Source organism: Pagrus major, chromosome 17 (genome assembly GCF_040436345.1).
Source record: "Pagrus major chromosome 17, Pma_NU_1.0".
Classification (NCBI taxonomy): domain Eukaryota; kingdom Metazoa; phylum Chordata; class Actinopteri; order Spariformes; family Sparidae; genus Pagrus; species Pagrus major.
In genome coordinates, this window is record NC_133231.1 from 24,272,991 (window position 1) to 24,300,147 (window position 27,157).

The following is a 27,157-nucleotide window of genomic DNA, read 5'->3' on the forward strand; positions in this document are numbered from 1 at the left end:
GACCGTCCCCAAACAAACAAACAAACAAACAAACAAAAAAGAAATAAAATTAAAAAATCAGTGAATAAAGAACAATTAAATAATTATGAAACACATTTGTAAAACTAACAAAAGGAAATATGCCTATAAAGAACAATAGCCAGTGATGGAATGTAACTAAGTACATTTATTCAAGTACTGTACCTAAGTACAGTTCTGAGGTTGATCGTACTTACTTTCCTTAAGTATTTCCAGTTTCTGCTACTTAATACTTCCACTCCACTACATTTTGGAGGCTAATATTGTACTTCTTACTTGCTACTATAATTTAATAACTTTTTTCTACTTTACTTATTTGATCTAAAATCAGATATATCGGATCTAATCATTGGACAGTCTGATAATCGATCGACTCATACTATACAGTATATGCATTCATGTAAATACATGTATAATTTACCTTTAACTTCAGTTCTTTTTGCTGGAAAATGACCTTTAATTTCTCTTTAATATCAGATCCTTTACGGCTTTTACTCAACTACTATTTGTATGAGTGGCTTTCACTTTTACCAAAGTAATGTTTTAACACGACATCTTTACTTTTACTCAAGAATGACTTTTGGGTACTTTATACAACACTGTAAATAGCTTATATGTACCAAAAACAACAAACATAAGATACATATTATGTCAGCTGCTGCTAACAGGCCTGGCATACAAGTAGTCTGATTCATCAATTCATCTTTAAAGGTGCTGTATGTAAGAATTGACCACCTGTTGAATTCATGCTCCAAACATAGCCGCTAACTGCTGCTAACTGTAGCTAGTAAGCTAAGTTAACCGTGCAGCTAGCAGTCGTCTGAGCTGACTCTGCCTGGACCGGGAGCTCGGATCACCAGGGACGTGTTGGTGTTGTTTAATATCGGGCTAGCTGATTAGCACGCTAACTTCAATAATAGATATCTCTGCAACACAATACACAGACGTCTTTGACATGACGTCAAAACTGTCTTGAAGGCCTTCATATTCTTATAGTTCAAAATTCTTACATAATGCACCTTTAAAACCTAAATTATAGGGAGGAAAATTGCATAATAATCATAAAATGAGTTTTGAATTATTCTGGATTGTTTCCCAGTCCTCTGACTATATATATTCTGTGTGTAGTTATTCATATGATTAATAATTTCACAATGTGCTGTTTTCTTTATGAGGTTCTGAACACGCCGGGTCACAAAGCGTCTGTCCACATTTGCATATCTGCAGTGCAGTACCGCCGTCGGCCTCTGGGGTGTGACAGCAAGTTCATCAACAGTTCCAGTGCACTTTTTTTTAATGGCAAAGAAGAAGTTTGGGATTTTTTCGGGGGTGAGGGGCTGGCCTTTTTTTGTTCCGCTGGAGAATCCTGCCTGAACGGTGAGCAGGAGCACAACAGACCGACGGGAAATCACAGCGCCGCGGACAATCGGCGAAATCAGCGGCGCCGGGAGGGACCGCGCTGCCCCGCGACGGAAGAGCCGTTAGAAATCACGCCGTGTCTCCGTCCAGCTCCGCCGCTACGAGCTCCGGGGTCAGCGGGCAGACGGGCGACTGGCAGCTACCGCCGTTAGCCTCGACTCCTCTCTGCGGGGTCTGAGGGGGGTTCTGGTTGGGGGCAGGGGGCGGGGGTACACCGAGAAAGGAGAAGACTACACGCCGAGAGGAGGGGGCTGGAAGTCTGAGACGCTTCCAGCCTGAAGGGGCCGGCGGTTTGGCCACAGCACCCCCGGACTAGCTAGCTTGTACCCGCGCTGCTAAGTGAATGGGATGGAGCCGGGACCGTCTGGCGCTGGTAGGTGTATTTTTTTTTTCTTTCTTCACTTTAGTGGTTTAGTGGTTTCACATGCTATCAGTAATGGGTGCACACATACACTGCAGTCATAAAAAAACGGGGCACCATAGCCTGGCCTTAGCGTCTGAGGGATGTACAAGGCTTGGTGACAACCCCGTCTGTTGCATCGCAACGTTAACAGAGGAGGGAGTGGGAGATGGAGGGGGCTCTCTCAGAGCCTGCACGCACAGCACTTCGCGGAGCACGATATTATTTATCCGGATTTATAGCCGTAGACAAGCCTTTTGGAGCGCTGACAATATCCTCAGCCATGCGCGGGGGCAGGGAGGTCGTGGGAATCTCGGTGAGGAGGGACGAGGTGAAGCCCGCCTTCAAGCAGCAGCAGCAGCAGCAGCAGCTGGCTGCACCCCGCACAGCAGACCAGCCTCCCCTTTCACTGACAGCTTACTGTTGCTGAAAGAAGTGTTTAATGTCCACACCTTACATGCGCACATAAGGGACACAGGCCTAACATCTGCACATGAATTATTTATGTGAAACCAAAAATATTCCTCAGTGATGTCTGCAGATCTGCTGTTGTTAGAGTTGATATAACCTGTTTATAGACTCAAAAGGCTGAGATGCATATTGCATTTGTGCACGCTTCACTTTCAGATTTATAGCCGGTGCTTATCAGTGCTAGTGCTGATGTTTGTTTGGCAGTTTCCTTGGATGACACTGAGGTGTGGAGGAAGCTAGATAGTGTTCAACTTTATGCTCAGGTCTGAAGTCCACCTATTGTGGAAAATGTTGAACCCTGGCATTTATAATCCAGCTTTGAGTCTGTACTTTTGCTATACAGGGGTTTACATATTGAATAGTTTCTTTCATACCGAGGTGGTGTTGTGAACTCTGTGGATATTCAGGCGGTTTCTATTTGCACAAGCAGGCCTGAGTTTGAAATTACATTGTCAATCTAGATACTGAGCCTTGAATTCAGTTGAAAAGGCTTGTTTTTATTTTTTAGGATGGGTGAAGGGCCCCCGGGGCCCCTCATCTCAAAAGTCTGCTTTTGTGTTTGAAGTGTGATTATTCAACGTGCTATTTTCCAAGATTGAGCTGATTGCCATGTTTAGCTCATGGTCAACAGCCAATTATTCCAGAGAGCCAACTAGTTTGGCCGAAACAATTGATGCATAATTGGCTGTTCCTTTTCATTCATGTATTGGCCTGATGAGAGAAGGGGTCTCCTAGTAAACATCCACTACTGCGACTCATTTTGAGATTTTAATGGCTTGCATTTAAGCCTCCACCAAGGCCATTAAAAAACCAAAAGTGTGCAAAAATGTACATATTCCCCCAGATATAACTTTAAAGTAATCATTCCCATGTGAGTTGGGCTTATTGCTTGTTACGTCATTGTAAAGACAGTAAGTGGTGAGCGTCTTCATGTTGTGATGCAGCACTAAAGCTCAGCGTCAAGACTTACCGCCCAGGAAAGACTGCTATTGTCTCGGGATATGTGTGAGCGCTGGCTCCGCTTCTCACCATCTGCCTTTACTGGCACGAGGGTGAAGTGTGTGTGTCATTGTGCGAGTGTGCAACGTTCACAACGCACCCCAGACACTCACATATTCACGAAACATACATGCTTTCTTGCACATAGTGAGAGGATGTGTGGCCAGCACGTGTCTGGTGTTGTTGGTCAGATTTGTTGTAGTGAAGTGTGATTCAAACATAGATACACACACACGTGCTAAGAAGAGCATCTTTCTGTGTGTTTTATGGCTAATGTTACTCTTCCCGTCAGTTTGGCATCATCTGAAGGCTTAGTGAACATATGATGGCGTGGTATGCTTGACCCAAGGATTTCCACAGCAGCTATTTAAAGCCGGGCTTTTCCGCTTTAGGATACACAGGCGCCTTTGCCCGATGTGGGAACACGTTCAGTGTAGGACCAAAAAGGCCAAGGTCTCTTCAGCATGACCACAGCAGCACCCTGCCTCCTCCCATCTCCTAACACACACACACACACACACACACTGGTCCCCTGATATCCATGACAATGCTGTGTTGCCGTGGTGTCTCCATGGTGAGGCTGGGAATGTAGAGGGGGCCCCCTGTGTTTGTGTGTATGAGTGTGTATGTGTGTGTGTGTGTTTGCTGTAGCAAGGGCGCTCCCTCCGTCACACACCCGTGTATTAGTGAGTGTGAGACGGAGGAGCAGGGCAGCTGGGGTCTTTGTTGTGGTGGAGGAGGGCTGGTCTCTGGGGACCAAGAGGTTAAGGCACTGGGCCCCTCTCAGGCAGGAGTCACAGCTAGCCTCACATCTAGCACCCAGTGTCGGACCCCCTCTGTAACAGACCTCCTGACTGGCTCAGACCTGTTTTGAAGACATGATGCTGGTAGGGCTGCAACTCGCGGTTATTTTCGTAGTGATTAGTCTGCAGATTACTGCTGACAACTCTTTAAAAAAAAGTTTTAAAAATTGTGAAAAAGGCTCATCACAATTTTAAGCGCCCGACGTGACATTTTCTTTTGTCCAACAAGCAATCAAAAACCACGGAAGACTCTTCTTTTACTCTCATAAATGACAAAGAAAGGCAGCAAGTGCTCACATTTTTAAGAAACTGGGACCAGCAGATGTTTGAGATTTTTGTTTGAAAAATGACTTCACTCAAAATAGTTGGAAACTAATTTTCTTTCCATTGACTAATCCATTAATCTTTGCAGCTCTAGATGCTAGGGTGGACACTAATAGTCACTTTTCAGTGAGATTGCTGTATTCTGACATTTTAAGTGTGCGTTGGATGAAGAAAACTTCAGAAATGCAACTTATTTTGAAAGTGAAAAATATGTTCGGCGCCGCGACTGATGATTATTTTCATTATGGTTATAATCTATAAGCTGAAGCTGAAGTGTTAAAAGCTGGGACCAGCAAATTTGTGCATTTTTTTTGTTTGATGAATTTCTCAAACAATCAATCAATAATCATAATTGCTGTTAATCTGTGTAGAAGGGATGTGATCAGATGCACAGTACTGAATTTCATGCAATACATGAATGAATCTTTGCTACTTTGCTACATAAAGAAGCATTTTTTCTAACGTGTTCCTTTTTTTCTCCCCCTCATAATTTCTCTCTCTGTCATCCTCCCCCCTTCTCTCCCTTGTCCCCCCTCATCTGACCTAATCTGGTTGTTCCTCCTTTTCTTTATTTCTTGCCAATATCCTCCTCCATCACTCTTTATCTCACCACTTACATAACATACTTCTTTTCCTTTCCCTGGCCCCAAATGCACATTTTGCTGTTTATATGTTCCACTCTCATTGTTTCTCTTTTCACATCTTCCTGTTCCTGCCCCTCGCTCTGGTTTCCACCTATCGTGTCCTCTCGGCCTCTGCCTACGCTTCCTTCCCGACTTATGCCATATTTCTCGCCCTCCGCTGCCCACAACCACTTCCTCTACCACCTCCTCCCATGACCGCTCTGTATCTCCCGTGTGCCTGCTCTGCCAATGCCCTTCCTCTGTTCTTCCTCTGTTCTCACGGCTGTTTTGTGCACATCCAATTTCTTCACTGCTACGTTCTTGGCTCTGAACCTCCTCCCCTCCATCACCTGTCCCTGCCGATGGCTCCCTATCTCCTGTCTGTCCAGTGCCCATGGGGGCCTTCCCCCCACCCCTGCAGCAGGTGTTCCATGCCCCCCGCCGGCCAGGCATGGGTACCGTGGGCAAGCCCATCAAGCTGCTGGCCAACTACTTTGAGGTGGAGATCCCAAAGATGGACGTCTATCACTATGAGGTGGACATTAAGCCCGACAAGTGCCCACGGAGAGTCAACAGGTAACAAGACATGTGAAGGCTGCCGTTACGCTTTCATCTTGATTTTCTTGTCTGTGATGTCGCACATTAATCTGAAAGATCAGTACTTATCAGCTGTCATGTGTCGTAAACGGTTAAGTTGTGGCAGCGAGGCGTGCATTTTAAGGAGTCAACAAGCAGCTGAAATGCCTGCAGTGTGGAACAGTTTTGAAATTGGATAATGAAAGCCCAACAGTCACTCGTAATCACTGTGTTGTCAGTCTTTCAGGAGGCAGCAGCAACAGCCTCTTTCAACGTGAACAATGCAGCTGAGATTTAAATGTAATTATTTGTAACAACTATTTATTTTTCAGCTTGATTATCATGTTTTGGGATGGGGAAAATAATAGGAAGCTTAAGCGGAGCTCTTCAGCTCTCAGTATTACCTCGATCGGTCATGCTTTATGTTTCCATGCAGCTCTGTTAGGTAGGAAAACAAATATTTGATTGGGATGCAGTGGAAGTAGCTATTTAGTCGTATATTGTTCAAATTAGGGGTAAAAAAAACAACCTCATCACCTGCTTCTGATATTTTCAGCCTATTAAACATATTCTCCAAACTTTGGACATTATATTATTGCTTTATTTTGAAGGACATGCATTTGTGCCTCCTTGGATATACGAAAAGTCTCTGCAGAATCAGGCAAAAAATAAACACTAAGTATGCATGCGTATGAGATCGCATCAAGCAGTAGGAAGCCTTCTCTCCCTGCAGTAGCTGTGCCAGAGTGACCGGACTGGACAGATGGTGGAGTCAAAAGTGAATCTAACTTAACTGACCCTTTAGCCTTGGCTGGTGTTTATGCATGCTTGAAGAAGCCCTTTTATTGGATGGTTTGACCGCTTGCTGTCTGATGCAGGTTATTTAAAAAAAGGCTGTGTTGTAATCTAGATGAAGTCACCAACATGAGGCAGGATCCTGAGGATATCATTGAATTGAATACAAACCAATCCACCAACATACCGAAGAGGTTTATTGCAAGAAAAAAGGAGATTAATCAGTTTTCTTTTATGGTGAAGAGACTGAAGAATCTTCTTTTGGTTCACTCAGTCCATGTACGGGTTAGCAAGGCTTTAAGACTGTCAAAAGTATTGATTTTGACTTTTTCGATACCATTTGTTTAAAACAGTACAATATATACATTCGATAGTATTGAAAGTACCAAAGTGAGAGAAAAAACAGATCTACAATCAGATTTTCAACCCAAGGCTGCACAGATACGAACATCATCACAAATGTGATGTGTGTGTTTGGCGACTTTTCTGTAGCAGAGCTGTGAAAAGAGAAAAATGATCCTATTGTGTGTGACTAGGACATTTTTGTTTTTGTATCATGTTTTTAATACTTGAATCAAAGTTTAATATTCTGGTTTCGTGACAACTTAACATGAATTGCCGTGTTTCTGTGTGCTTCATTCAATTTTCACTTTTTAATGGAGCTATTACTCCCTTGACAGTTTTTAGTGGGCCAATCCAAATATTCTTTTCAGCTGTAAGAAATTATAAACACAAAAGAGCTGCCATGGTGGTGATTTGTCACGTTTATAACTTTAATCCAAGCATCAAACAGAACATAAACAAAATTCATGGAGGGAAATGTGGTGTCTGTCTGCCTCGCTGACGTTTGTCATGCCTCTCCAGAGAGCCGGTTTCTTCGGAAAAATAAAAAGACTGTCTAGTCTGCCTTTGAAAAAAATCCGGCAACACGCCACACAATACATTTTTGTTTGCTCATGTTTGATCCAGAAGAATGTATCCTTCTATGAAGCCCTGAATGTAAGTTTTGCTTTTACCCTGCTTTCAATTCAAGACTAAAATTGTAGTGGGACTGTGACAACGACAATATGACTGGCTATCATGTTCCACATGTCTTTTGTGTGGAGTCATGTGTGAGGTATCAGGGACAGGCTAGAAGCAGAAATAAATATAGGGTTGTTTTTTTTTGGTCCATTTTTTGGCACTAGCCCAATCTGTGTCACTGTCCCAGTGTGTCTCACTAATAGCCTTGTGCCTCTGGGTAATCATCAATAATCATTTAGAACGACGGGCTGTAAAAGGGTGAGAATCGGTCTTTGGAGCTAGAAAATCTTGACAGAGGTAGAGCGAGTGAATTTTTCAAGGCTGATATAATAACGATGGTTTAGAGGAGGAAAAAGCCAATATTCGATTAATAGACTGATATCACACTCCAACCCCCCACCCCCCCTGCAAAACAAAACAAATGACACAGTCGTAAATGAACAAGCTTTTATTTTGCTAGGAAAACTGGATAAATGTTAAACTGAACAAAGTTATATGTACCGAAATGAATATATACATTTTGAAACTTAAAATCAAACTAATTGTAAAAAGGTGGGAGCGATTTCTATTATTTTAGTTGGAAAGCCTGATTTTATTATCGAGGAAACAGAACTGTCTGCATTCCCTTCAGTAAAGGCGGCTCCTTGTTGTGTAGGATCCCAATGTCCCTGAACACTATCGGAGCAAAGTTTGGGCGATACCCATAGTTTGTCAAATGTCTAATTGGCTCCAATTAGTCAACCTAAGCGGTTAATAGGTCGCCCTATCATAGATATTCTGTGTTTCTTTCTGCGAGTGTTATATATGCCTTTCTGTCTCTTAAAAACAACCCCGACCCAGTACTGGTGACCTCATATAACACTCTGTTTTTGATTTAACAAACAATCTTTTGTTCAAATCCTGGAAGATCTCAGCAGAAAGGAAAGGTTGTCTGGAGAGCTTTTCTAGGAGAGGATGTGAAGAGAAACAGATACAAATAGACAAATCAGTAATCTATTTGTAATTGGAGTTGTTTGCTCAGAAAACCTGAAGTTCCTGAGCAGAATCTTTGAAAAGTGCATGCGTTAGGACCACCGCCTCTAACGCCCAGAGAGGCTCTTTGAGCATCAGTCACTTTTTCTTTTAGGGTTCGAGACAAAGGTTTCAAGAAGGCATGCAAAGGTCGAGCCCTCTGACCTTCTCTTTTCAGTGCCAACCCTCATCCCCCACACTTATATGAAGGCCAAGGCACCGTTCATTGAAAGGTGGCCCCCCGCACACACCCTCACTCCTTTGTCCTCGCCACTCCCCCTGTGACCATGAAATATTGCCCACACCAGCTGTATCCTGCTTGATCAATATTCCATCATCTTGAGAACTGCTCCCCCCGGTCCTGATCACAATAGAGCATCCTGATCAGAGGATGGGTTAAATTGGAAGAGTCTCCTTCTGCTTCTGGTGCATGTTAATCTCATATTGTGTGTGTGTGTGTGTGCGTCTTTCCACAGGGAGGTGGTGGAATACATGGTGCAACACTTCAAGCCCCAGCTCTTTGGCGACAGGAAGCCAGTGTACGACGGCAAGAAGAACATCTACACGGTGCTAGCACTTCCTATTGGGAGTGAGAAGGTAGATGTTTGCAGTGGTTTTGCGTTGCACTTTTACACAATGACATAATCACCCACTAATTTCTCCTCAGGGATCAATAAAGTCAGTCTTAAGCCCTGCTCGGATGGGAATTTTGGGATTTCACTAGGGGAGAAACCATGAATAAAGGCACTACTTTATCTCCTGCAGAGCACATATGTCTAACCCAGTATCCTTTACAACCACGAACACCTCCTGTTTTATGGAACATTGTTACCCTACAGATGGAGACTTCTAGATTTTTCATTTAATATCATAAATGACAAAGAAAAGCAGCAAATCATCACATTTAAGATGCTGCAACTAGCAAAAGGTTGAAATTTTTGCTTTAAAAAAATCACTGAAACAATGAATCAATTATTAAGATAGCTGACGATTAATTTTCTGTCAGTCGACTAACCGATCAATCCGCGCAAAACCATGCAAACTCGTGTGCTGTCGTAATGTCAGCTATAGGTAAGCAGGCTGTAAGCTGGCACTCTTTTAAGTCATGTATCAGGCACCAACTGTAATGAGAAATGCCTCCTTGAATAATGAATCCTTTACGAAATAGGGTTTCCAGTATACTGCACTACCTCATAATTCACTGTTCTCGCTAATACTCCATCTTTTGGTTATTGTCGTCCTCCTGTTGCAGCCTTGTTCTTTACCTCTCCTCTCCTTTTCTGTCCGTTCTGTCCTCTATTTCTTCTAGGTGGATTTCGAGGTAACTATCCCAGGCGAGGGTAAGGACCGCATCTTCAAGGTGTCCATCCGTTGGCTGGCCAAAGTGTCATGGCGCCTGCTGCAGGAGACTCTAGTCAGCGGCCGGCTGCAGGTCCCCCTCGACTCGGTTCAAGCCCTGGACGTGGCCATGCGCCACCTGGCCTCTATGAGGTAGACGACATGCACCAGACAGACACAAACGCATATACTGCAACAAATCAGAGTCATACATCTTTAGAAAATCGTGCTTCTGACAAATTCTTTTTTGTTGATTTTTCTAACCGTGCAGTCTAGGGAGGTTAAATGGGTTGTTCCATTCATTTGAGTCAGACCATCCATAGCTCCAGGGGTCAGAGTCGGTAAACAAAAGATGCTTGTTAGCTGAGACCTGTGTGAAAGTGTCCACTGAACAATGCTGAGCAGGGAAATAATGATAACTGGCTTGAGGACCTGACCTGAAAATGGTCCAAAAGGATTACAGCTACAGATGCTTCTGAAAAAGAAGTCGGTTCAGTGATAATGTTTCCACATTTTTCCACATTCCTGTTCTTAAAAAATACAGCACTGTTCCTTGTGACTTTAGGTGTTTTTCCATGCTAGTTTTCCTGTTTTTTTTCCCTAATGGTCACAAAGAGTTGACTTATTCTGAAAAAGTCTACATGACACGACTTAACTCAGCTAAACTGGATATGAAGTCACGCTGAGGTCATGCTGTAAATTCAGTCATTTTGCACATTCATCATTTTCCCCTTCCCACCCCCTCTAATTAGGTACACTCCAGTGGGCCGTTCATTTTTCTCCCCACCTGAAGGATACTACCACCCACTGGGTGGGGGCAGGGAAGTCTGGTTTGGCTTCCACCAGTCTGTGCGCCCCGCCATGTGGAAGATGATGCTTAACATTGATGGTGAGTCACTGAAGACACCCAGAGAGTGTGCAGTCAGTCAGTGATCTCATTGTTTTTTACTGACATTGCATGACTGGGCAGAAACAATGAGACAGAAAAGGTGAAAAAGTAAAATAAAATTACTCTGGGACTAAAGAGGATTTAAACCACCAATCATTTTATGAATCATGATGTCATAACTATAGACAGCTGCTCTCCTTTCTATTGGCTGCTTTATTTTACCTTATAACATTAACTAGGCTCGGATAAATGACTTAAATGGTGTCACAAAAGTTGAAGACATCCATGCACCTTTTTGTCAACTTGCTCTCACTTGCATGGACTTATTTCTGCTCTCTGTCTCCCTCTAGTGTCCGCCACGGCCTTCTACAAAGCTCAGCCTGTAATCGAGTTCATGTGTGAGGTTTTGGACATTCGCAATATCGACGAGCAGCCCAAGACTCTCACCGACTCACAAAGGGTCCGTTTCACCAAGGAGATTAAAGGTGGGCGAATGGACAGTGGGGCACTGCATCCTAAACAACACACCAAAATAAGAAAATAAAGATTATTTGCTCATTTTAAACCTGCCAGACACATTTCAACAACATTTAGCACTGTATGTTCCATTTTAACATCATGATAGTACTGCTTTATTTCTTGAGACGCTCTTTTAATTACTCATAAGTTAGCTCCCCACTTTCTGTCATCACAAGGCCTGAAGGTGGAGGTGACCCACTGTGGCCAAATGAAGAGGAAGTATCGCGTATGCAATGTCACCCGACGACCTGCCAGCCACCAGACGTAAGTACACAGACGTCATTAAATGACATATTACACTCATTTGGCAAATGCTTTTGTAAGTGACTTATAATAAGCAGCCAAGTACATGTATGGACAAGATCAATTAATTATACTAATGTTTTTTTTATACAAGTACATTATTAGGATCTCTCCGAATTTGCTATATGGACTTGAATAATCTATGTTTGCCGTTGAGATCGTCTTGTATCTTGTTACAAACAAACGAGAACACATTTTAGGAACTAAATTAGCACGTTCTCCTTTGCACATTCCAGTTTTGGAGGACACAACAACACAGAGTCATCCTGTTGCTCTCTGCTCTTACTGTTGCATGATTCTGATGTTTGAATGAATGGAAGGAATGATAAGTTTTTGTCCACTCTTGTTCACTCTCTTTGCTTTTTTTCTTTGCCACTCTTCCTCTCTCATTCACTCACTAGCAAAATGAAATTCAAGGCCATAGCGAGTGCTTTCACATTTAAAAACCTAATAACACCATACAAATCTTAATCTTACCCGATTTACTCTCTGCTCTGCTGACAGCTTTCTTTGTACCACACACTCAGCATTCTGCACAACTAAATTTACTGGCCCAACGTGGCATATTTCTTACCCTGGGGCAATCTTCATTGTAGAGCCCCACTTTTTATCTTATTTCGTTGGCACCAGGAACTCTCATAGAGGAAAGGCAGGTAGGGGATTTTCCCCTGCGAATCTATTGCGGAAAATCCCCTAGGATCGTTTCCTGGTACAAATACCCCATTATATAGTCACAAAGGTTCCTTTTATATAAATAAGTATTCATCAGTATTTTAGGGAGTTTGGTTAGAAAAATAAAACAGCCATTTTGTTTAAGAAACAGTGACTGTCCAGTTACTTGTAATAGAAGTCCATGGTCTTAGTTGGCAGTCGGACAAGGAATCCAAGGCACTCTGATAATAATAATAAAAATTCTTTATTGATTTATGGATAAGCCAACATGTTTGGTCTCATCAGGAAGACTGGTGATGACGTGTTAATTGTACCACTTGAGACCAGCTTCAACACATATCAACAAGTGCAAATATTCTGTTTAACAACTTGTTTAATGGCGTCTGATAAGTTGGCCAAGAGGTGGTTGGTCATGCATAGCGATGACAATAACATTTGTCACAGATGTGACCATGCAGCGATGCATCTGCTGAAAAACATTTTGTAAACCATAACATGTAAGAAAACTTACTGCTCTTTTTTTTTTTTTTTTACCAGATCTTCTAGTAGTTCATGTGTCTTGTCTTTTCTACCAGGTTTCCCCTCCAGCTCGAAAGTGGGCAGACAGTAGAATGTACAGTGGCCCAGTACTTCAAGCAGAAGTACAACCTGCAGCTAAAATACCCCCACCTACCCTGTCTACAGGTGGGGCAGGAGCAGAAGCACACCTACCTGCCTCTGGAGGTGAGGAAGTAATCAAGGATAACTGAGTTCATTTTGAGATACATCCATAATTTGTCTGACCAATGGCTAATGTCTGCACCCTGATCTCCTTCCAGGTGTGTAACATTGTAGCAGGTCAACGATGCATCAAGAAGCTGACAGATAATCAGACCTCCACTATGATCAAAGCCACAGCTCGCTCCGCACCCGACAGGCAGGAGGAGATCAGCAGGCTGGTGAGTTGTAGAGAAAACCACTGGGTGGAGGCCACACAGGAATGTATGACTCTGTGATTTCTGTGAAGTATGACGTACGTCCTTCACTCTCCACAGATGAAGAACGCTAACTTCAACCTGGACCCGTACATCCAGGAGTTTGGGATCAAGGTGAAGGATGACATGGCTGAGGTGACGGGCAGGGTGCTTCCAGCCCCCATCCTGCAGTATGGAGGACGGGTAATACATCACTTATTATTTTAAGAAAATCCATAGGGACACTCCGAATAAAAATCCTTCAGTTGCATTTTTTCACACACGGTAGTAGTTCTGACCTGATTTAGTTTAAACTTCCTCTCCTGTGGTCCTCTCTTCTACAGAACCGTGCCATAGCTACCCCCAACCAGGGAGTGTGGGACATGAGAGGGAAGCAGTTTTATAACGGCATCGAGATCAAAGTGTGGGCGATTGCCTGCTTTGCCCCCCAGAAACAGTGCAGAGAAGAGGTGCTCAAGTAAGTACTAATGAGTATTAACATGCTGTGCATTTTTGTAGTGGTAACTCATTAGATGCTAGCAAGAGAAAAAATGTGCATCCACAGCGCTTTATTTAGCCTACATTTGGTATCTCGAAACTAGGGATTCATTTCTTTACAATATAATCAACAATATTTCCTAATGACAGAGGTGGGATACAGTGAAAGACAGAATAAGAGAAACTCGAGTCATAGCTTGCTGAATTTTGTCTGAACTGCTCTGGTTTCCTCTCAGGAACTTTACAGACCAGCTGCGTAAAATCTCTAAGGATGCTGGGATGCCGATTCAGGGCCAGCCGTGTTTCTGTAAATATGCCCAGGGAGCGGACAGCGTGGAGCCCATGTTCAGACACCTGAAGAACACCTACTCTGGACTGCAGCTCATCATCGTCATCCTGCCGGGAAAAACCCCTGTCTACGGTAGGCTGTGTTCTTGTTTTTTTTGGCTTGGATCCACTCTCAGTTTATCATTTTTGTTCAGAAAAATAAGTAAATACTACAAGAAAAAGTGTGTAAAATAGTCAAATCGAGCCCTAAAAACATCTTAAGACATAAAGCATCGAGACAGATTGTGAAAAAGCTGAACTTCCAGAAACTGCTACCTCAGTCCTTCAGCATCATAGTCTTCCTTATGTCTCATTTTCTAACTGTCCTCTTCAGCCGAGGTAAAGCGTGTGGGAGACACCCTCTTGGGCATGGCCACGCAGTGTGTCCAGGTGAAGAACGTGGTGAAGACGTCACCTCAGACCCTCTCCAACCTCTGCCTCAAGATCAATGTGAAGCTGGGAGGCATCAACAACATCCTGGTGCCTCACCAACGGTAAGCTTTTGTTTTGACTGCTTTTCAGTTAGTTGTACACATTTATGGCAGGACAGCAGTGAGAATTATACCCTCCATATTGTAAAAAAGTAGAGTGTATATTTACGAACCTATCGTCTCTGTTAACACCTACGATACAAGTGTTCTATTGTCCTTTATTTGGTCTCCTTTTTCATCTTAAGTATTTGAAGCAAACAAATTCCTGCGGGATTACACACTGTATATTGACCCATCTCAGCCTGTCATGATAATACAACTCCCCAAAAAGCAACTCTGTAATTTACATCTCCTCCTCCGTTCGCTCACGCAGGTCAGCAGTGTTTCAGCAGCCGGTTATCTTCCTGGGAGCAGATGTCACGCACCCCCCTGCTGGAGATGGCAAGAAGCCCTCCATTACTGCTGTAAGTCTTCATTAATAAAACACTAGTTGACCTTGAACACAATCTCAGGAAAAGGAAGGGAATGTTCAACTCCCGTGCAACAAAGTCGGGGTGTGCTGAATGAGTCAATGCGTGGGGGACACTGGAGTGCTTTTGTCTCTCAATCAAAACAAAATCCAGGCGATTTAACAGTGGGAATATGTGTTAGCTGCAACAATACATTGTGCATATATTGTCTAAATTGTTAAAAGATCATAGTTTCTGAAGACTGAGTTTCCTGTTTATTGCCTACTTGTCAGGTACAGGAGCCAGAAAAACTTCTAAGTGGTCAGACTGGGACACATTTTTGAAACATGCTTTTTGTTATGTTTTGGTATAACTCTAAAACTGCCTCCAAGACACATGTTAAAAGAAGAGAAATCAGCTTTTGAGACTAGGCTTGGGTCACTATTAGATGTTATCAAATATCACGATATTTATCACAATACCGAACAGCTGTGTGATTCTTCACCTGAGACGAACTGCTATAACTGTATTTAAATATATTACAGTGTTATATATTACATTTTTCACCTGGCTGACCCTCTAGAGTTTGGAGGAAAGACAACAAGTGACAGACTAACTGCACTTAATATATTATACTATTACACGTACTACATATGTAATTTAAAGGTTCCTATTTTATATTATTTTGTTATTTAAAAGGGTTGTGTGTGTGTTGTTGCAAAAGGGAACTGTCAGTCCTGTATTTATTCATGCTACTAATCAACATAAACTACAAATTAAATAAAATACTATAATTTTGTATTGTAAGAAAAACATTACCCCCGACCCAAACAACAATAATATTGTGATATTTTGCCGAGACAATATCGTTATATAAAATTTGGGATATCGCCCAAGCCTATTTGAGACTCTCAACTCTTGTTATATTATTATATATTATATTTGTTGTTAAATATTTTTCTTAGACATCTATATAGTCAGGGTATTTTTTATTTTTTTAGTCAGCATCTGTAGTACGAGTTGGCATTACAACAGGAACAGCAGCTTAGGGCAGTTGGCTGCCATTGATATAGATACAACAACAAGTCAGAGTAATGCAATTATACACTTTTAATCAGCATGAATGTGAGGCAGGTTCTGTCCACTGCTACTGTTTGTGTTGGACATGGCAGTTCTGTGTCAGCTCTGACACACAGTTGGCTAAAAAGGAAAAGTGGATTAAACCTTTATCTGGGGAATAGTAGCCTCTAAGAAAAATGGAAGGTGTCCAACACAAACGATTCAACCTTGGTCTCCCGGTTTCAATCCTTTTCAAAGCCATAAAAAACTTTTTCTCTATTTATAGGTATATCATTACACAATGTTAAAATTATACACTAATTTCGTCATTGTAGCGTCTCTGATGGCCGTCCAGATGCTATGATGGCAGGAGCACTCCTTGTATAGGCAAATCAAAAAACAACAAGGGCGTGTAAATAATGCAAATGACCTCGAGATGTCACAGAAAAGCAGACGCACATGCTCGTGGTTGCTCAGTGACAGCGGCACCAGGTCACGGCGTTCATAAATGTTGCTAAGAGAAGAATCCCACAGCCAAAAATAGAACGTTTGAGGCAGAAGCACTTTAATCTTAAACACATGACAAAGTTAATTAAAACACTGTAGAGTAAATGCGTCAATGTATGTGGCTCATATGTGAGTATTAGTAATAATCTTGACTATTATAGCAACAGAAAGGAGGGAATAGTATTATGTTTGCTGGATGGATGAGATCACCTATTGGCTCTGGTATCGGGTATCTGCACATTTGTATTTCATTTTGGCATTTTCATTAGTCACAGCCTTTATTTACAGCTTGTGTAATCACTAGTCGTTCATAACACTTACCAAGCAATTTAGCCTGAAGAACTGTTGAAGTATTTTGGCTGATCAGAAACATTTCATTGGCACCAAATTGTTCCAATTCTGATGCAATAGATCAATGGTAAAGGCCCGGACGCACCCTGCTTTAAAAGTCCATTTCATAAAAAACGTCTGTCGTCAGTCTGACTCGGATATACCATAAATGAGCCTGAACAAAGAAAAAAAAACAGTAGTAAGAGAGGAGTTGGTGAGGGATGAAGGGAAACAAATGGCTCATCACTGACTCACGTTCAAAAAGGAAATGACGTCAACTCCCGTCCGCCCTTGACCCCCGCTCAGCTGTGGTTGGCTGCGTTGTTGCCTAGCAATTATGACAAACGCTTGAGTCACACACGGAGAGGATGGGAGAGGAGAGTTGGTCTGTCTGATCCTCCCGACTGAGGAGAAAACTGGTGAAATATTACGATTGTAGTGCAACTCAAGGAAAATAAAAGGTGGATGTTGAGCCTCCCACACTTCCCAGTGGCAGCCTGTAGGGGATGCTAACGTGCAGATGTACACACTAGGGCAAGCGACTCAACAGATCATTTGAAGAATTTTTCATTTTTATATTTTTCTTGGGAACATGTATTTGTCTTGTAAACAGATTATTCTAAGTGCAGCAACTGAGAAATAATACACAACATTTTTGTCTTTGTTTCTCCATCACTTCTCCATCACTTCCTCCCCTGTCTTCCAGGTGGTAGGCAGTATGGATGCTCATCCCAGCAGATACTGTGCCACAGTGCGTGTCCAGAGACCCAGGCAGGAGATCATTGAGGATTTGTCGTATATGGTGCGTGAGCTGCTAATTCAGTTCTACAAATCTACCCGGTTCAAGCCCACCAGGATCATTTTCTACAGAGATGGAGTTCCTGAGGGACAGTTACCGCAGGTAAGAGGGTTAGGGGATGTGATGTCGGCAAAGTGCTTTTTAGCATTCATCTATGAGATTCATTATATCAGCTCGAGTGCTAATAATGAATGCTCTTGTGTGTAGATTCTCCACTATGAGCTCCTGGCCATCAGAGACGCCTGCATCAAGTTGGAGAAAGACTATCAGCCAGGCATCACCTATATCGTAGTGCAGAAACGCCACCACACACGCCTCTTCTGTGCTGACAAGTCTGAACGGGTGAGCTTTCTGACACATTTTTTTTTTTTTAATAATTTGTTCTCTTTTCATACCCACATCTTTTTATTCACATGTTTGACAATAATCATCTTGTGTTTACTTTTGATAGATTGGGAAGAGTGGGAACATTCCTGCAGGGACTACAGTGGACACCAGCATCACTCATCCCTTTGAGTTCGACTTCTACCTGTGTAGCCATGCAGGCATACAGGTAATAATAACCCTACACATTTAATTTGTTTGTTTTACATAGCCATTTATTGCGTATATGTTTCATCTCATTTTTATCGCTATCTCTGTCTGCAGGGCACCAGCCGACCGTCTCATTACTACGTCTTATGGGACGACAATCGTTTCACAGCTGATGAGTTACAGATCCTAACTTACCAGTTGTGCCACACTTACGTGCGCTGTACCCGCTCAGTCTCCATCCCTGCGCCAGCCTACTATGCTCGTCTCGTGGCCTTCCGTGCCCGCTATCATCTGGTGGACAAAGAACATGACAGGTCAGTGTGATTATTAAAGATTTAGCATAGGGTTTCTTCATAGATTGTGACTTCGGTTTGAGACTTTATAGCGAAACTAACATAAAAAAAAACGTTACTGATTTTCGCTCTGTAACTTCTCCCCCGTCGTCTCTCTGCAGTGGAGAGGGCAGCCATGTGTCTGGTCAGAGTAACGGTCGGGACCCCCAGGCGCTGGCCAAAGCTGTTCAGATTCACCACGACACCCTGAGGACCATGTACTTCGCCTGAGCTCCACCAACTATCACCACCATCGATCCCTCCCACCTCATTTCTACCTGAGTGGGCACATGGCCCGCCACCACCTCATCCCCATCCCTTATTCCCAATGACTGCCCACCACACATACTCCACAGACCTGCCAGTCATTCACCCAAATTCAAGAAGAAACACAAGGCCCTTCACCTGTAAAACACAGGCAGACTCTACAGCCTCATGCACTCAAAAGGTTATGAATATTATTATTATTATTGTCATTTTATTGTTTTTATTTTACCAGGACTATTGCTCTTTTTATGTTGAATTTTTAAAACTTGGGTATTATTATGTAATTGTATTGTACGCTACCTTCACACTCCTGTGTATGTCAGTATGCAATACGGATGGGAGGAAAATAGGCGATGAAAAGAAAAAGAAAAAAAAAAATCACAAAGAACTTTTTTAACTGCCACCACGATGCTGCCTCTTTACCCATCCGAACGCCGGATGCCAGTGTTCCAAGCCCCTTAGTATGGGGATCCTCCAGAAGGGTGGTACTGGGCACGCACACGTACATGTATCATTTTAACGTCGTCATGAACTACATTCATGTTTTTAATGTTTTTTGAATAATGTTATTTTTTTAAACAGCCTTGAGGAGTCTGAGGTATGGTACATTAGCACTTAGTGTTAGCATGTAGGTGCCACCAGTCCTGCACATAAGAGTTTGTTAGTACATGTGAGGCTAGCCCTCTGGTCTATATATTAGCAGACAGGAAGAGCAGGTGTAGCATATCGTAGATACAGGAGAGGAGTCCTGCCGCACTCTCTGTGCTGGTTGGCCAGTCCCTTAGAGATTTAGCCTATAGAGGCAAGCTTAGCATAACAATAGAGGGACCATTTGCATAGAGTGTATCAAATATACTTGCACCCCATGCACCTAAACCAGCATTATTAACCAGCCAAAAGTGATGCCAACCAATGGAAGGGGCACTTAAACAGGAAGATAATTTTTTATTTCTGTAATGCTCTTTTAGGATATACGAGGCACTTTTTTCTTAATTTTATTTACTTATTGATTTCTTCTTCTTCAAAAATGGTGAGACTTGTTGGTCCCGAGGCTTGACACAGACTTCTTTTTGAAGTTTTCATACCCGCACTCGCATAGCTTTCAGAACAAAGAGGTAACTAAGGCAATAGGCAAGGTCAACACTCCTCTGTAGATTTGAATGCAGGCAAATATGAAGTCTGATCACTTAAGTGCTGCGAAGCTGAGCTCACATTCAGCAATTGACCTTGCGCCGATCATTCTGCACATTCCGACAGGTATCAGTGGAGATGACGCCATGCAGTGCACGCAAAACTTCCACCCACACACGTCTTCGCGTAACTTTACGCACCTATCCCCATTTTTTTCTTTACACGACGCTCTTCCCTCTGCAGGCATTTACAACTCATAGCCTGGAAAGCAGAAGCACACACATCTCTGCCCTCTCAGTCTCTTTCTAAGCATGTAGAGACCAACCTCTTCAAATGCACTTGTCCCCTTATATCCCTCCAAACTATCGCTCATCCCCCTTTCCATCATCACCTTCTATCCTCACTGTCTATTCTCACTTTTAACATCGCACACCCGAAGCATCCCCTGCCCCAATCCCCTAGCTCGTGTTAGCCAATCCCCATTGGTGCTCTGTGTGCATGGGCGGCACAGATAGGGGATTGCTACATTGGACAGGGTGGGCCACTATTACTACTACTTAATATGCCCTGCCTATACATCTAGTCACTTTCTGGATTGATGAAAAAAATGCATGTAATTATTTTTTATGACTGGATATTCTGAGCCACCTTATTTTGGTTTCCTTAGCGGTAGGAGCATTACGCTCACCACTGCCTGTCAGTCGTTTTGCCTCGATTGTGTAATGGTTATAAAGACTGCTTTTTCCTTTGTCATTATTATTATTATTATTATTATTATTATTATGAATATTGTGACAAGTGTCAGAGTGTATCCTCAAGAGGGCACTGTGGAGACTGTCTCAAAATTCCACCTCAGTTGCCCTTTAAGCGCCTCAAATCTTGTCTGATGGTCAAAGCCCCTTTGAGCTGAAAGGGATCAAAAGATAAGAGATCAGATGAGTTTGATTTTTAAATCATGTTTATTAACTTGCATAATCAATATGCCTTTGTACACCGTTTTACTGATCCTTCATTGTGTCCAAGGTGATTTGTACATATAAATATATAATATTAACCTGTTATGTATTTTGGCTCACCAGTTGCCGGGCCTTTCACAGTTGGGGTCAGTGTTCAATCCCTCATTCTGTGCTGAAATAATAATAATAAATAAAAAAAAAAATCAGTCTAGGGGCATTTCCCAGCACCACTGAAACCAGATGCAGTTCTTCACTCACCGAAGCCACAAAGCACCTTGCAAAGGGGGGAGACGAAATGGCAGTCACCCTGGAAATGCATCATGTGGACACTGGAGAGTCCACTCCTCTCCACACAGCCTCACTGTCTGACTAAGCAATATTGAAGCCACTGATCAAGAACAGTCCTTGTCATAGCACTTCCCAATAGATTTGAATGAAAGGACATGGAAGCATATTATTTTGGCTCTGTATGTGATAGTATGGGAACTCTGTTGGGGCGGGTTATTTTTTAAAGAAAATAAAATTGTTTTTTATTACGCCTGCTGTTTGTTTTGTTTACTTGCTTATCACTTTAATACCGTGCTGTCGAATTGAATTTCAACTTAAAGGGGCACTGTGTCCTTTTGGAGAAGAAATTCAAACTCAGAATTTTAATATTAACAGTGTTGAGTGGTTTGTAGTCCTAAAACCCAGAGAGCAGTTAGCATTTTTTGCACATCCAGCTCCCTCGTCTCAAAGTCTGTGAGTCGTTTGAATACGTTTTCGGTTAAATGTTTTGGTTTTGTGTCTAAATGAGACCACAGAAGTTGTCGGGGACATTAAAACGTCATCACACCGAACCCAGACACTCATCTACTCACTAGTCCGTCTTTACAGGCCGACTTCAGATACAAACTATTCTAACTCTGACTTTACAACTTGTAGATTGATCACTTTATAGAAAACCTGTACAGTAATTGTAGTAAGACGCTCAGTGGTGGTGACGTTTAAGTCATGCGACCACAATGTAGTCCATCTGTGTTCGTCTGTTCATCTGTGAAGATTATCTCGCTGAACAAAACGTTTAAGTATCATAAACTTGTGTTTGACACGGGACTTATTTTTCATTTTCAGAAATCACAAAGGCTTTTTGTCGAAAAAACCAGGGCGACTTCCGGGTTGGCCTACAAAAAACATGTCATCGCTACACCTCTCTATTAATGAGGCAATAATACGAATACTGAATAAACAAGCTGTTTTAAGAGGAAAATAAGGTCCCCAGAACACTCTTTGAAGCTAGAGAGGTGGCAGGGTCCGCCACATGTACACAAAGTAAAACTATGAAACTGTTGTCCTTTAAGGTCAGTTTGTAAAATTCAGTAAAAGATCTTTGTCTTTGGATTAAAATGTCTTCCCACAAAAACCACACAGTGCACCTTTAATATAAAAAAAACACAAAAACTAGTCGGAGCAGCAGAGGAGATGTTGGCTTACACTCCCGCTCTGAACACACATTTAACCAACAATTCACGTATTGTTACGAACAAAAAATAATAATCCATTGTAATCTTGGCTCCGTGAATGTGAGCCACAGGGCTGTGGATGTAGGGTTACCTTTAGGTGAGGGCGGAGTTGATGGTTCTGACGTGCTGGTGACACAGAGCCCACCTCTTCCTGTCGGTGTCAGAAAGGCAACTTCACCATATTTAGCTGGCTCGCCGAAGCCCCGCAGAGTTGATCTGTCAACCGGACTGAAAAAAAATCCCTGAACCCACTTATCGGGCGGACGCTTGCCCGCCCGGCGCTGACAGCTTGTTTTCATCACCGGGACACAAACTACAGAGGAGGGACGTCGTCCGGGGGACATGGTGCCGGAGGGACCGGGCCGTGTCGGCGGCTGTTTTTAACGCGATAAAAGTAACCGTCGTCTGTCAGAAAGCCCAACTATCCGAACCAGCCGAGCTAGCAGGCTAGCTAACCAACGTAGCTACCCCGACGCTCGCCGTGTCGCGGAGACGAATTTATGTCGTCTCCGTTCGTGCCCGGCCGTCGGTAGGGATTCATTTGGACCCGGTGACCCCGCTGGGATGACATCCTGACAGCTCCTCTCATCCGCGCCTGCCACTTTCCCGAGCCTCGGCTAGCGAGCTAACTTGGGGCTAACTAGCGGGGCTTGCTTTTTTTTTCTCACTGCCACAGGGTCGCGTCGAGCAACCGGTAGCTTTTCGCCGTGGCAGCGGACTCCGATTGGATACGTTGACCGTGTGCGAAGCGGCGGTGTGCGGGGAGGGAGGGAGGGAGGGAGGGACGGGGGTGGAGGGGGGGACGGGACGCCGGAGACCCCCGGGCCGGCGAGACGACCGTACCGAAGGGCCCCTTATCTGACAGCCCCGCAGAGAAGGAGAGGGAGAGAGAAGGGGGGAAAGCAGCAGACAACCAGGAGGGGGGGAGACTTGGCCGTTCATCGCTGCAGAGGCGGTGCGCCGCTGAAGGAGACACCGGACTGAACGGAGGAAGAGTCCCACACGTTTTCTGACAACTGTGATCCGGGAAGTGAACCGGGCAGGGACCTCATGAATGGAAATCGGAACTACAGGTAAATTAATCCGTCATGTCTCTTTGCTAAGTTGTCGACTGGTTTTACGTTACATGTGTCGGTGGAAGTTACATTTCCTGGAGGGGTGGTGGGGTGGTGGGGGGGTGATGGTTGGATGTGACACCCCTGACTGAGTGGAGCTTGATGGTTATGAGACTTGTAACCAGGGAGTCTTTTTATTTTGCCATAACATGAGTCACAGTTGATTTACTCCCCCCCCCCCCTTTCATATGAGACTGGGCTTCTCTGAAAAGCAACATATTTGGCTGTCGTGATCGTTCATTGTCCAAGTGCACTGAGGACTAAGACTGCCTCACTCTTTGTAAGCTCGTTATCCAGGTGTGTGGGCTTTATTGAGCAGGTGTTGAGGTCGAGCCTGGTATTCCCCTGCATTACCAGGAAGACTCCCACCATGTTAATTCCTTGTATTAGTGTCCTGGCAGCAAAAATGAGATGCACTGAGGTCAAACCTTGCCCGGCTAGTCACTTGAGATCTTGTAAAAGTGGGTATAGTCCTTTTGTCTTCTGGTCAGCCGCTGACCCCGGACTGACCTTAACACATTTAGCAGTAGCCTCTGTCACAACATGTACAGTCTGAGATTTACCCAGTGTTGCCCTGTCCGATGCCGTGTGCACGAAACCTTAAACCTTTTCTGTTTTCTAATCCGTTAAAGGGGCACTATGTAGTTTTTAGAGAAAGAAATTCAAACACAGAATCAGAAAATTTGCAATATTAACGAGATAATGATACAAAACTCGTAAATATTTATTTTCTCCGTGACTGAATAAACAAGCTGTTCTCAGAGGAAAATAAGGTCCCCAAGACGCTGTTTGAAGCTAGAAAGGTGGCAGGGTCCGCCACATATAAACACGGTGAAACGGTATGAAACTGTGTTGTCCTTTTAAGGTCAGTTTGTTTATTCAGTTTACAAAGTCGTGAACACTAAGAGAGTTTGTTTTATTTAGTTTGTTAAGGCATAACAAAGCAGTCAATGAGGATCTTTCTCTTCTGATTAATATTTCTTCCCCAAAACTACATAGTGCATGTTTTTGATATTAAAAAAACATAAACAAATAAAGTTGGAACTTACGTCTTAACACAAATATGACCAATAATTTGAGACTAAAACGACATCAATGGGATCTTTGGTTGTTTTTGGCGACCTGTGAAATTTTGTTTATCCAACTACACAACACTCTTAGTAAAAAACACTGAAAGCCTTGTTACTGATCTACGTCAGTGACCTCATGTAACCTTTCACAATGCTGTCCAGTCAACCTCGGCCAACGTCAGTAAAAACTGCTTCTTTCTCGGTCACAGTGGCAGTTAAACAGTCCGGACCGCCCGGCTTTGTCTCAGCCGTAACGGAAGCTATCCACTTATGTGACCATAAACTGAACGCCAGGTACTCTTGATCAGCCAGTGACACATGATACAGCGGTTGGTTCTTAACCCACCCGCCTCCCCCTCAAGAGGAGATCCCTCTCTGCCGCCTGCTGTCTCATTAGCCTCTCTGCTGCTCTCAGATGGGATACTTCCCAACGTCCGTGGCATAAGGGAACACAAGGTATTTTCCCAGTGACCCAGCATGCCAAACGGACTCAAGCAGTTGTGTGTTGCAGTTGGGGCAGGTGTGCGAGTTAAGATTACAGTATCTTCTGAATGGCATTTGGTGTGTTCTCACAGGCAAAATGCAGTTTTTGACCAAAAGGGAAGAACCAGATTTGGTCTCCCTATGCTCTGGCTGCAACTGTGCTTCGATATTATGTGATTAGGTTCAACCAGATGTAATCATTTTACTCTTATAGCTACCCAGGACTCCAGACTACCTTTTTACACTGGTCTCACTCCCTCTTCTTTTTAGGAGCTCGAGTTGTCTGCTTCCACCACAACACTCAAGCTCCTTAATCAGCATTGACCATAAAAAACAGACCTTGGGACTCACTATGAGTGTGTTGGTGTTTGCTTGCAGCACAATACTCCACAGCCAGCTGAGAGCACATCAAATGCAATTTCATGCAGAATATACTTCTAGCCAGCCCTCCATTGAGTGTGTTGAGGACAGGGTTGATGCTTTCACCGTGAAAGATATTAAAGCATTAATTTAGTTAGTCAGAGGCAGGTTTTACCTTTTATTTCTGTGTCATGTCCATGTAGGTCACTGCAGGGACTTGGTATTTTGTGTGTTTGTTCATGATCACATACTACTAACCAACACAGGCCAACCAGTGAATCCAATGCCTGGGTGAATGATTAGAAGGGGGCCAACAGCGCAGGGAGCAGGCGTAGGAACGGACTCACCCTTCTCCCTGGTAGTAGTCTAAGCAGCAGCATGTGGTATGGAAACCAGGGCTCTGGAGAGCTTAGCACCAGGGATAAAATGAGTGCAAGGCTTTTGAGGCCTAGGCAAATCAAATCCATTTTGATGCGCTAACCCCGAGGTATGCCCACAAACTGCCCATCACTTGATGATGCGATGTTACATTATGGCTGAGTTGCAAAGCTTGAACTAGTCATTCAACATAACCTTGAATGGAGAAATACATATTTTCTTACATATCATTTTTAAAGTATGCAGTGTTTAGTTATTGATAAGTCATGCTTGTTTCAGTAGCAGGCCAGCCTTTGAAGAACATTTAGCAAAATACGGTTATTTACTTTCTTGCTGTGAGTTAGATGATAAGGTCTGTCTTTTTAATATTAAGCTTCAGCCAGTTAGCGTAGCTTAGCATTAAGATTGGAAACAAGGTTTTGACAGGGAGCCTGTCTCCGTCTATCTAATGTTCACTGTTTTATGGGCGGTTGTGCGGTGGACTTTTGTTTAGCCGGGGCCAATAACTTCCTGGAGTAGTTGGTTATCTGGTTATCTCTAACCCTACCCTCATGGCGATGACAAACAAGATATATTGTGTTTATTAGTATAAGCTTTGGAGGGACTAGTAGGCATATTTTGTTACTTCTGGATGGAGCGAGGCCAACAGAGTCTCCCTGTTTCCAGGCTGCTGATGTGCAGCGTTGTGAAAAAGAATCTCCCCCCGGGGTCAATTAAGTCTAACTAACAAACTAACTAACTTTACGCTAAAATAAGCTAAGATAATCTAAGTTAAGCCAAGCTTAGCCAAGATAAAATAAGCTAAACTAAGCTAACCATCAGCTGGCTGAATATTTATCTTACATCCATGAGACTGGTGTTGATCCTGTCACCTAACTCTTGGCAAGAAAGCAAAGTGCCAAAATGTTGAACATTTCTTTAGTTTAATGGCCATATCAAGGTGCCAGTGGCGCACACTAGGGCTCCAACTAATGATACTTTGATTATCGATTCATCAATCATTTAGTCTGGAAAATGTCAGAAATTGTGAAAAATGCTTATTATATTTCCCTTCATTAAGTGATTACTCAACTAATGGTTTCAGCTCTGTACACATAAGCACACTTTACATATTGAGAGATGCAGCTTACTGGAAGACAGTGAGATGGCACAGCAGGGGGTCCTCCCCTACCCTCCACCTGTCACACTAAACTGTGTAACCAGGTGGGATTTGAGTTGGCTGGAGATGACTCAGCTTCACTGAGGGTCTCTTTGGGGTGTTTTTTTTGAGAACATCAGAAATGAGCTTTACTTCCTGTGGCTTGTCCCGTTGACGTCTTTCTCACGTTCATCAGCCAGTCTCTCTCTCTCTCTTTCATACCCCCTTCTTTCTCACACTCCCGAGTTTCCCGCTCTTTTTTTGATTCACAGACGGCACCCAACCCCCTTTCCTCGGTTACTGCCTCTATTTCCCTCTCTGTGCCTCAGTGGGAAACTCTGCCTTCCCTGTCAGT

General features: G+C 43.3%; 2 protein-coding genes across 4 annotated transcripts in view; both read left to right on the top strand.

The window, feature by feature from the left end:
* Positions 1-1,322: 1,322 nt before the first annotated feature.
* On the top strand, positions 1,323-19,022 carry ago1 (argonaute RISC component 1). Of its 2 annotated transcripts, none has more exons than XM_073485263.1 (19): positions 1,323-1,810; positions 5,447-5,633; positions 8,939-9,059; positions 9,772-9,953; positions 10,553-10,689; positions 11,040-11,174; positions 11,385-11,472; positions 12,759-12,906; positions 13,002-13,121; positions 13,218-13,340; positions 13,481-13,614; positions 13,871-14,055; positions 14,296-14,455; positions 14,766-14,856; positions 17,444-17,638; positions 17,744-17,878; positions 17,988-18,089; positions 18,185-18,384; positions 18,525-19,022. In XM_073485263.1, exons 1-19 carry the CDS (start codon positions 1,786-1,788, stop codon positions 18,631-18,633), a joined length of 2,577 nt encoding a protein of 858 aa, XP_073341364.1. In that variant the 5' UTR covers positions 1,323-1,785; the 3' UTR covers positions 18,634-19,022. The 2 variants fall into 2 exon arrangements, with proteins under 2 accessions (XP_073341364.1, XP_073341363.1); XM_073485262.1 differs by having other exon boundaries at positions 1,370-1,810; positions 11,361-11,472.
* Positions 19,023-23,119: 4,097 nt separating this feature from the next.
* ago3a (argonaute RISC catalytic component 3a) overlaps positions 23,120-27,157 on the top strand; it is a 31,082-nt gene continuing 27,044 nt past the window's right edge. The window contains exon 1 of one of the 2 annotated variants that reach the window (XM_073485650.1): positions 23,120-23,331. In XM_073485650.1, coding sequence (XP_073341751.1) covers positions 23,313-23,331 — 19 coding nt within the window. In that variant the 5' untranslated portion in view covers positions 23,120-23,312. The remainder of the gene's footprint in view (positions 23,332-27,157) is intronic. The other variant, XM_073485651.1, reaches the window with a different exon arrangement.

What these genes read in the sequence shown, in the direction of transcription:
- ago1 (XM_073485262.1), top strand. Translation starts at nt 1,786, where the DNA reads ATGGAGCCGGGACCGTCTGGCGCTG. An exon ending in TCCTGCAGTATGGAGGACGG is followed by an intron (nt 13,341 to 13,480) that starts GTAATACATCAC and finishes TCTCTTCTACAG; the next exon opens with AACCGTGCCATAGCTACCCC. An exon ending in ATCCTGGTGCCTCACCAACG is followed by an intron (nt 14,456 to 14,765) that starts GTAAGCTTTTGT and finishes TCGCTCACGCAG; the next exon opens with GTCAGCAGTGTTTCAGCAGC.